The 11044-nt window shown below is 44.6% G+C and overlaps 1 protein-coding gene across 1 annotated transcript in view; it reads right to left on the bottom strand.

Annotated features, from left to right (window-relative positions):
• Positions 1 to 10788, bottom strand: part of Thbs4 (thrombospondin 4) — a 42453-nt gene extending 31665 nt beyond the window's left edge. The window contains exons 1-2 of the mRNA XM_051172498.1: positions 10648 to 10788; positions 6508 to 6711 (exon numbers count right to left, since the gene is read on the bottom strand). Coding sequence (XP_051028455.1) covers positions 6508 to 6711; positions 10648 to 10735 — 292 coding nt within the window. The 5' untranslated portion in view covers positions 10736 to 10788. The remainder of the gene's footprint in view (positions 1 to 6507; positions 6712 to 10647) is intronic.
• Between the last annotated feature and the right edge of the window lie 256 nt (positions 10789 to 11044).

Genomic DNA, 11044 nt, shown 5'->3' on the forward strand with positions numbered 1-11044 from the left:
ATAGGATCATTCTGATTCAATTCTTGCCTGTTTATTGATTTAGTAGCTTGTGTTTACTTATATTTGTATGAATGGTTCTCCCGGATATATGCTACCGTATGGCTGTTTGTGGTTGTCACCCACAATCGTGCCTTTAAAAAAATGTGATGGGCTGGGCATGGTGACGCACGCCTTTAGTCCCAGCACGTGGGAGGCAGAGGCAGGTGGATCACTGTGAGTTCAAGAACAGCCTGGTCTACAAAGTGAGTCTGGGACAGCCAAGGCGACACAAGAAACCCTGTCTCCAAACAAACAAACAAACAAACAAACAAACAAAAATGTGATGGACTTTTCTCTCTAAACCTAGCCTGTTTGTGTCCTTGACAGTCTGGGGCCTGATCTGATGGCACAGAGCTACATCTGCTTGCCTGTGAGCCAGATGACACAGAACCCAAACCGCTGTGCCTGATTACATGCCTTCTCAGGGGCTGATAGGAAAACAAAGCCACCAAAGCAAACCCAAGCAAGGAGGATTTGAAGTTCTGCTATATTGGGAAGGCATTTTCAAAAGAGTGCTTTTGAAGGACTGGACCTTGCAGTAAACACGCTATATAGCATACTGACTTTTAAAGTGATGAGGCAGGGTGCCGGCTTTAAAAACCTGGAAAATGATAATATTTCGTCTGCTCGGGCAGGGGAGTGGAGAGTGACTCGGCCTGCAGGCGTTCAGGGAGACTGCATAACGGCAAGTGACTTTATTCTTTAGTCCTTGAAAGTCGCGGATGGAAACCATCATTGCCAACGTCGGCCATCTTTTAAAGTCATTACACAATATTTTAAGAACGCCTTCTTGCTCCCACTGTCCTCTGTGGTAGAACCTGGGTTTGTCTTTGATGGCTTATTGGTATGTGCTATGTACCGGGTCATGGTAACTTCTATACTTTGGAGCTCCATTCAGAAGTAAATCAGCAAACCGCTTTTTCTAATAATACTCCGGGTGACTGTGGTGAATGCTGCCTGTTTCCGAATGCTCTTCTAACAGCTTTTGCACATTTACACACATACACAGAGGATAGTGGAGGGAGAAGACAGAGAAGCACCTGGTGAAATGGATGCATAGAAATACATGCAAGCAAAACACTCATATGCCTAAAATAATAAAGAAAACCGAAAACGCTTTTCATTCAGCAAGTAGTTTTGCACCTCTGTCATGCACCCAGCACGGTGCTCAACACTGATTGGTTCTCAGGGCCATCAGCTAGGACTCCTTGGTCAGCTCTCCCATAACTTGCACTCTGCATCTCACTTTTCTCTCCTAAAGAACGGATTTACATTTGTACGTATTCAGTTTTAATCTGATTGACTGTGGCCCGCTGTGCCGCTGTCTCTCAAATGTTGATGGCGCCCAATGTGTTGAATTCTGCTTCCTTGCTTTGTGCTAACCACAAACACAGTAAGAGACCACTGTCACTTAAGGCACTACGTTGATTTTCGGCTGGAAGGTGGCTTATCTAATCCTGGTTGTCTTCTAGCATATTCATCCTTATACCGTTTGGAAAGATAAACGAGAGACCTTATGAACTTTCTATGAACTCAAGAAACATTATTCCCCCAGCGCCTATTTGGGCTTTCAGTTTGAAAGTTGTTGTAAAAAAAAAAAAAAAAAAAAAAAAAAAAAAAAAAGAAAGAAAGCTCATTGTGCCTTGTCTTATTTTTTGGTTTTGGGGTGGGTTTTGTTTTGTGTAGCATTGGCTGTCCTGGGCTTGCTTTGTAGATCAGGCTGGCCTTGAACTCACAGAGATCCGTCTGCATCTACCTCCCTGAGTGCTGGGATTAAGGTGTGTGTCACTGCATCCAGCTGCTGTGTCTTATTCTTTTTAGCCCTAGTTTGTGTTTAGAAATCCTAGACTTCTTTTCCAGGAACTCTTATAATACATGAATATTAATGTATTAATAATAATTATAATGATAATAATAATAATATAAAACTTCATGCAATTGTTCTAAAGTCCATTATTCTGAGGCTTTCAGTATCTGCTTTTCGTCTCTGTGGAAAACAAAAACAAAAACAAAAACAAGTGGCGCTCTGTTTCCTGTGACTTCTAAAGGCTACCAACAGTGGCTATGCTATGACTTTCTTTACTGAATATGCCAACCTGTAGTCCACCTGGGCACGACAGACAACTAAGTTCACTGAGGGAGCTGTTACTCTGGTTTGAATTAAGAGCACACACATACTCCGACTACACCTCCCACCCCCTTTACCTCCCTCTCATCCCCATCAACACCCCTCATCACTTCCAGTCCCTTTTCCAGATTCATGAATGTTGGTTTTGGGTTTGCAACTCATTTAGTTTAAACAGGACCATCTGTGTGACCATTGGGTTAGAACTATGCACTAGACACTGGTGGGGCCACCAGTGAGTACCCAACTGGGGCAACAGTTCCCCCTTTCCCTGTATCTTTTGATGGTTGGGTTGGTTGGTTGGTGGTGCTGTGGACTGAGCCCAAGCTGCTGAACAGTCTAGGAAAGCACTCACCACTGAGCTTCATCTCCAGCCCTCTTTTTTTTTTTTTTAAACTTTTTATTTTGAGACAGAGTTTCACTAAATTACCCAGGCTAGCCTTGGGCTCACGCTGTGGCCCATGCTGGCTTTGAACATTTGGTCCTTCTCGCTCAGCTTATAGAATAGCTGGTATTGCTGGCATGCACCAGCACATCTAGGTTTGCTGTTGTTGTTGTGTAGCTTGTTTGTTTGTTTTTAAACTGTCTTGACTGTTTGAAGAATAATTCTTTTGCTGGATAACACAGAAGCAGTAAAGCCAACCTCAGCTAACCTGAGACATCTGTTAGTCCTGTGTCATGTGCCAACCTCAGCTAACCTGAGACATCTGTTAGTCCTGCGTCATGTGTGCCTGCCAGTGGGCTTATTCCTTCCTTATTCTTCTTTGTTTCCAACAGAGCACAAATATTCCCTTTATTATCCAAGGTGCAAATCAACTACAACCATCAATTAGATTTTAGCCCTTTCTATTCTAATTATTATAGTTTTGTAAAGATTTTTAAAAATCGTTCACCTTTTGCATGTGGCCATGTTAAAATTGAGCTCAGGCATGTAGAAGAGAACATGAGTGCTAGGGCTTTTCCTGTCTTGGCATATTATGAGGCGTCCACGGCAATTGTCATTAATGTTTGACACCCCCCCCCCACTTCCCCCTATTCATTACTGAGTGTAGAACGCTGGTTTCTAAAGCTCTCCTACCTCCCTCAAGCTGTACTTGCCTTTAGCCCACAGGCTTCAAAACTACTGCCCTGAGCCACTGCCACTTCCTATCCTTAGACTGAGGAGTCATGGTAGCAACTTCCCGGAGTCCCCGTCATTTCAACGCCACCAAGTTGTTCTTGGTGACAACCAAATGAAGACCAAGGGAACAATTCTTCACATTGTCTTTCATTCACAGGCAAAGTTATCAGCAATGTAAGGCATTGTCTTTGGAAGATAGTTGGATAGATGGCAGACATCTGCCCCGTCCACCCATCCATCCCATACTACTTAAGGACTTGAGGGTGTTGTACTGAACCTCATATGGGGCGCTGTACACACTTCCATTCTTGGGATCGCTCTCAGATGACTAGTATCACCCTCACTGTAAAGATGATAACTTGGCTGACAGATTCACGGATGCACTCATGGTGACCAGTGGGCAGGGTGTTTCACTGGGACTCAAATCTGGGATGCTAGCAAGAAAGTTGTCTCCTTGCCCAATGCTCGATACTAGAATGGCTCCAAACATATCCGACTATATGGTTTCTGCAAAGTGCTCATGTGTATCAAGATCTTACCACCTGTGTTACTATGAACTTGACAGGCCATTTGCACCAGAAACACCACCTGTATCCTCTTGTATGCAAAAGTTCTCCAATGTGCATTCATTAAAAATCTCTTCTTAAACAACTCACATGCACCAGACACCATCACTTCACAACTTCCACAAAATGATGTGTCATTATTTATTGTATTCAACTGCTGTAGTGCCTACAAAGTGCTGTGGCAGAACAAAAACAGGGTAAGGGGAGTCTTATCTCTGCCGAGAAAGCTCATAACCTACTGGAGAGTGCTGTAAGCAATGGGAATACTAAGCAAAGTATAATTAATACCTCTCGTGGCTAGAAAGCATAACATCATATAAAGAAAACTAAGCCATGGTGTTTAGATGGATCTTTAAGGTGCAGGATTTTGTTATTTGGCAGTGGTGTGGCGCATGTAACAGAGAGAGCAGAGGGGAGGTACAAAAGGGCAGAGAAAGAAAGATGGCATGAGTGGGCCCAGAAAGCGATGGCTACTCTTTCTAGCTGAAGCAGTGAAGGCCATAATTAGGTACAGATTGGGAAGCACAGTTGAAGGTTTTGCTGTGGACCCTGGAAAGGTAAGGCAATTGCACCTTATTCATTTTGAAAGGGGGGACACTATAGGTCTTTCTGGTTGGGTGTACCTTGACCCAAACTGTTTTGTGAGCAGTAATGGAATGGCGGTAGGCAGGATGACTTGGAGAGGCAGGGAGGAACTGGAGAGGCAGAGGGCTCACTGGCAAGCTCTTCTGAAGTCACCCTTCAGTGGATTCCAGGAGTTCATCTAAGATGGGAGGGCCCAGTCCTGTTCTTCATCTGTGCGGTATCTTCCAGTCTCCACGTCCATTAAAGGGAGAGGTGGGCTTTATTTCCTACTCAGGTTCTTTGAGTCGGTAGAAATACATTTGGATTTCTTCTGAGTGTGGTATTGTCTTCTTTGCAAGCTAGCTAAGGGGAGACCAGCTGAGCCTCGGCCAGCTGAGGGATGCTTGGAGACCACCACCCAGGGTGACCACTCTCTCGTGCCTCTACAAACTATGTCAGCAAGGCTACCATTAAACAGTTCGGTGAGCAGTCATACCGCATGCCACCCCTTTCTCCTTGGACCAAGGAACTCACTGATGCTTTACTGGGCACTTCATCATGGCTGTTGCTCCTTCCTAGAACTTTGGATTTGGCAGTGATGGCAAATATATGTGCCTCCCCTGTCTTTCTAGGGAAACAACTCTGTCTATGCATTATTCAATTCTCTAAGCTTTACTGCTCATATAATTTCTCTTTAGTCTCTGAGAATTCTCATTTCTGGATTCTCCCAGAACCCCTTTTTTGTTGCTCATCCTTTTCTAAGAATCGTATCTTTTCTAACAGGCTGGAGGGTGCGGAGGTGTGTTGGTTAGCTTTCTATTGCTATGAAAATACCTGAGACGGAAACCTTAAAGGAAGGAAGTGTGCTTCGGTTCACATCTGCAGAGATCCATCAGCAGAGCCCCATGACAGGGAGCTCGAGGCCAACAAAACACTCCCCAAGCTCTGCGTTCTATCAGCCCAGCTGTGGCATCCAAGGGAACATAGGAAATGTGAGGTTGTCTCACATTTACCCACTGAAGCCTTAATCTCCAGTGTGATGGCATTTGGAGGCCAGACTTTTGGAGTTAATGAGTTGAGACTGGTCCTGAGGGTAGACCCTCTTTATAGGATTCTTGCAGTTATAAGAGGGGGCACAAGAGAGCGTGCACTGTCTCCACCTTGAGAGGCTACCTTGGAAAGATGACTGCGTAAGATGAGTACCACACCTGCCTGGAACCTGGTCTTAAACTTGCCAGTCTCTAGAACTATGAGAAATAAACGTCTGTTGTCTAAGCTGCCTACCCTACACAGCGATTACAGCCAAGTACAACAAAGGCAATATGTAACTATCCTGGTCTCATCCTTTTCTGAACTAGTTTCAGAATAGCATCAGGGTGGAGCCATGTCAGAAGGCATCCTGGTAGTGAAAGAGAGGACAGAAATAAAGTAAGAATCAACGGAAGGGATGGAGAATTCTGGAACGCTATCTCCCAGGCATGGCGGGGGTCACTGTATTTTTGCACTCTCGGTAGCTGTGATTAATGGAATGAGATCTGTACAAGACAGGCCTGCCAATATCCTGCCATAGCTTGGAGAAGGGTTCGCTAGGATTCATCACTTCCCAAAGATCTATGGGTGGTCAGATCTAATGGTGGCTGGGGAGAAGGAGACAGCTGCTTCAGTGGTGTACCCACTGGCAATTTCACGCTCCTCTAAATAACCTTATTTAATTCTAATCAAACTCATTGCCTTACACCAAACCAACCAACCAACCAACAAAGCCCTCAAAACATGGCTGCAGAAAGAGGACTCGTTGGGAAGAAGATGGGAAAGTATGGGACAAGAGAGAGCAATGCGGTGGTGACTACAGTGAGAACACATTCCATGCATGTATATGCATGCCTTAATGAAACCTATTGCTCATATAATATGGTGATACAAGATATGTATTAGCATTAAGCAATTCTTCATTTCTCTCCCATAACTACCTTCTTACAGGTAAGTGTCCAGTAAGAAGAATATGGCATCAGAAAGAAAATGAGCAATGGACAGTAGATCCCATATCCTGGACTAGGACGAGCACTTCATGACAATCCTGCCAGTTGGCTCACCTTTGTTCAAGCGTCCCATCACGGTGAATTCAAAGTATTTGCTGTTGTCACTTAAGGAGTAGAGGCCAAAGATGGTGGCTGAGCTTTTGCTTTGCAGCTTGAAGGTGGAGATCACGTAGAGCTCACGGAGGGTGGGGTCTGTCAGGACTGACTGCAGGGCACTGGGGTTCAGCCTCTGACTGGCGGATGGCAGAAGGTCAAAGACTAGAGGGACGAGAAGGAAGCGTATGGTCAGTGAATGACTAACTTTGGGGCAAACACTCACTGTTGTTGTTAATTGGGGGTGGGGGTGGGGCAGGGAGCAGTTGACACTAAGCTACAAAATAAAGTGAAGTGATCTTGCTGCTCCCCACCCCCACCCCCACATTGCTTAATTCACCAGTTCTCCGCCGTCTTTAATAGTGGCTGGACATTTGAAGCAGAAGAAATATAGCCCACTATTTATGACTTGCTAGAGCCCTGAGGAGAAGTCTCGATTTGCAAACACAAAATTGGATTTGGCTGAACAAGTGGCTCTGAAAATGTCCACCAGGAAAAGTACTAAACGCTTCGAGCATAAGGGGGACAGATGAGCGCAACCAGCTCAGTGTTTCTCTCGTATCCTCACGCAGTAAATTGCACGTCTGGGGTCCTGTATGTACCTGTTGGACCTGAGCCGATTGCATTTCCCGGTTCCATGACACGACAGGGAAAGAGGCAGAATGCATGCCTGTGGCAGCAGCGGCGGTGGCAGGGGGAGTATCACAAAAATGACTTTGCCAGTTTTGTGAGAGCCTGTCCCATTCTCCACTATTTCTGTTTAAAAAAAAAAAAAATCAAAACCCACTGAGGAAACAGAACTAAGTGGTGTGTGTGGTTTACTCAGCTCAACTGTATCCAGAGGAATGGGGTTGGTCTACAAAAAGTAAAGTCTGCATTTGTTTATCTGTGAGTTGTTTTTCATCACTAGGCAGCACTTTCTGGCAGAAGCTTCAGTGATGTTTATGTCCAGGGCCACTGAATGTCCAGTGACAAAGCAGATGCTGGGCAGTACTGATACTGATACTGAATGCTTACTTATTTACACAGCTATTGCTTGACCAATTCCCTGGCTGTCTGGAGCTATCGCTTGTCTATTATAATCTGATTGCTAAAAAGGTGATGTTGATGACTTATAAAGAGCTCTTACAAATGAGCAAGATGATAAGCCTTCTAACAGATAAATAGGCAATGTACAGAAAAAGAACCACAAATGGCTAACAGGAGTGTAAAAAACGGTTCATATGCCCACTCAGTAATGGCCAAGCCACTGATTTAAACAATACTATTTCACTACCAAATTGAAAAAGTTAAAAACACAATAATACCTAACACTGTGGGTGAGAGTTCAGGGTATTCTTTCATGTTCTGCTAAGTAAAATTTAAATTAGTAGAATTCCCTTTTTTCCAGTAGTGGAAAATTTAAATTAGTAAAATTCTTTTTTCCAGGGCCTCATGCATACCGCTCTCTATCACTGCACCATATCTGCAGGCCAAATCAGTACAAAATTCTGAAGGTAGTTTAATTAATTGTATCAAAGACTCTGAAATGCAAATGCCCCCTTGACCTGGCAATTCCACTCACAGGAAAGGTGCAATATTTACCATCACTTGTGTTTCTACAGCTTCTGCTGTGGAAGGAATTAAGTGAAACTAGAAAGAGCAGGGTTGGGAATGCTGAAGCTCTCTGGGCTGAGCACTTTGCCATGAAAGTATCAACAGTCCTTAGCAAAGATGGAATGGCTTTACAGTTAAAGCAATGGCTGGCGCCAATCCAAACCACCCATCTCATCAACTGTCCAATAACACTCCAAGCATGATATCAAAATACCAATGGCAATGTTAGTGCCCTATGTCACAAAACTGACTAAATTAATTTTGGTCCATATGTAGTTAAATCCATACAGATTTAGAAAAATGTTCATGATAAAGTAAAAAAAAATATATGTATGTACAACATGCTGTCTTTAGTGACTTATTTGTTTAGACAAAGATTTGAAACAAAAGTTAATTTAATAACATATTTGCATTAAAAGTAGCTATTTCTAGGCTGTATAAGGCTATTTTTTTATTTTCTTGCAATTCTGGTTAACTTTTTTTAAAAATGAATAAGTATTGCTTTGTACTTAAAAAAAAAAGAATAAAATTTCTAAGACAAACAAGAAAAACCCTAGCTTTTCAAAAATGTCTATTCTTTTAAATCGATAATTTATTTTCCAAGCTGGATCTATGCTGTTTCCTGCCCCTAGGAGCCCTCACACCATAGTGAATTTAATACTAGATGTGTCGAAAAGCAAAATATCTAATGCACTCTTCTAGTACCTCATACCCCCAAACTATAAAAACAGTTGCTGACTACATATTTCAAAAGGAGATTCAGGGTTTTTAATTTCTAAAGAATTGAAAACTCATCATTCTTACCAGTGGGGGATAAGGTTGAAATAAAGTAATGTGCTTGAAAACTCCAGGCTAGGTAGGCACCCTCAAGAAAGACACGTAAACTCAAAGTTTGAGAAGGGTGTTCCAAACTAAACTCCTGCTCCACCCCGGCTTTGACTTTCATCGGGCCTGTGATTCAACTGACTTTAAGTGAGCTTGAATTTGCGCCGTGATGTCAGATTCATTTGCTGTGTGCTCCAGAGGTTGAGCTGGCTTAGTTAGTTAACAATGACTTTAGAGAGTGTTTTGAGGAGGAAATAAGATGCTACTGTTTCCTATTAATGCAACTACGAGTCAGTAAAAGTACCGGGATCCAAGCAGGAGCCTCTAGCGTTAGAGGTGAATTTAGCATGGAAATTGAAAACCTGCTAATTTAGGTCTAGCCGCCCAGCTCGGAGGGAAAAGGAGATAAGTGAATTAATCCAGTTGAGCTGCTGATTGCCGCCTTGATAACGCTATAAAAGAATCTACCAGAAACTTGGCTTACTCAGATTGTCTATAATAACTAAGTTAACTGGATAATTTAGATTCTATCACTTGAGCTGTTCACAGAACTGTCAGGTTTAAGAAGCAGAATCCCAACTTAATTCACACCACAAAGTTGTGTGCTCCAGTGTCAAGAATTTATATAACAGAAAATACCCTCTCAGGATAAGAAAACTTCTGAATAGTATCCCCTACCCCCACCCCGTCTTCTTAGAAACAGGCACAGTGTCCACTGCGACCATAGGATTCTGGTATTGCAAACCAAACTAAAAATAGCAGTATGGTCCTGGTTGGACTATTCGGTGAAATGGGTAGTCACTGTGAAGGGAACCCAGACTGCCTGTACCAGCATGCTTTGCTCAGCTTCGAGAAGGAAACACTTTACTCCACCAGAGTGTTTCTTTTACAGCTTTCCCCATCCTTGGTCCACAGTAAAAACAAACAAAGAACAACCAAAAAAAAAAAAAAAAAAAAAAAAAAAAAAAAAAAAAACCACAAACAAACAAACACCCGGTGCTGAGAGCGCCAAGAGGAAGGGCCAGTGTGCAAAGCTGTCAGAGCCCCGAGATCCTTCCTGGCTGTAACAATTCTTTCCCTGTGGTCTTCACAAGAACTTTTGCTTAACCTTAAGTGCCTTCTACCTGAAAGTTATTTCAAAGTCCGGTCAGATTACTGACTTAAAAACCAAAAACTCCTTCACAGAAAAAGATCAATTTCTGAAAAGACTCAAGAAATCAAACTAACTCCTTGCGGGAAGTTAGCCTTTGAGTGTAAGGAGTAAGCACAGGAAAGCGCGTGGCTGGTGAAGTAAAGCTGCATTGCACTTAGTGCCTGGAGAGAAGGGGCGGCAGGGGGCTGACGCTGGTCTGCAGACAGCTAGCATTTCCTCCCCAGCCAGACGACCAAGGATCCCGTGGCACATTCTGCAGCGAATGATGCAAAAAGTTTGCACCCTATGAACTGTAGTTTAGGGAATTGGTCCCACGGTTGGGTAATGGAATTGGAGAACATTCTAGACATTCATCATCACTTCCAGTCACGATGTACTTCCATTCGGGGCCCCCAGAAGAACCGAGAGGTGCAAGGCGAGGTTGCAGGAGCCCACGCAGAGCAGTGAGCGCCAAACTGACCCCTCCTAGGCGATCTCGGGATAGCGACAGCGGGCTGGGTGCAGAGCAGACTAGGGAGACCACTTACCCTGGGGGTTGGCCTGGGCGCCCGCCCGCTGCCACGGCTGCAGGACCAGGTGCAGCAGGAGGAAAACGGCCGCTTGTGGGGCCCACATGGTGACTCTTCTGCTCCCCGAGGGCTATGCGTGAGACAGCAGCGTGGCTCTGCCGGGGTAGCGCGCTGGCCTCGGGCGGAGAGCGCGGGCAGGTGGCGGGCGGGGCAGTACGCAGCCGTCGGAGGGATGCTGGCTGCTGGGCTCTGCGGCCGCAGTCCGAGCTTTATGGTCCAGCCGCCGGGGATGGGGAGGATGTGCTTGGGGGAGGGCCGACTCGGGGCGGCCCTCTTGGCCTGGATCCCCCCCTTTGCCGGGAAGAGCGGGGGCGGCGGGAACTGGGAGCGTGGGCCACCAAGGGAAACACTGGTG

Source organism: Acomys russatus, chromosome 30 (assembly GCF_903995435.1).
Source record: "Acomys russatus chromosome 30, mAcoRus1.1, whole genome shotgun sequence".
In the NCBI taxonomy this organism is placed as follows: Eukaryota; Metazoa; Chordata; class Mammalia; order Rodentia; family Muridae; genus Acomys; species Acomys russatus.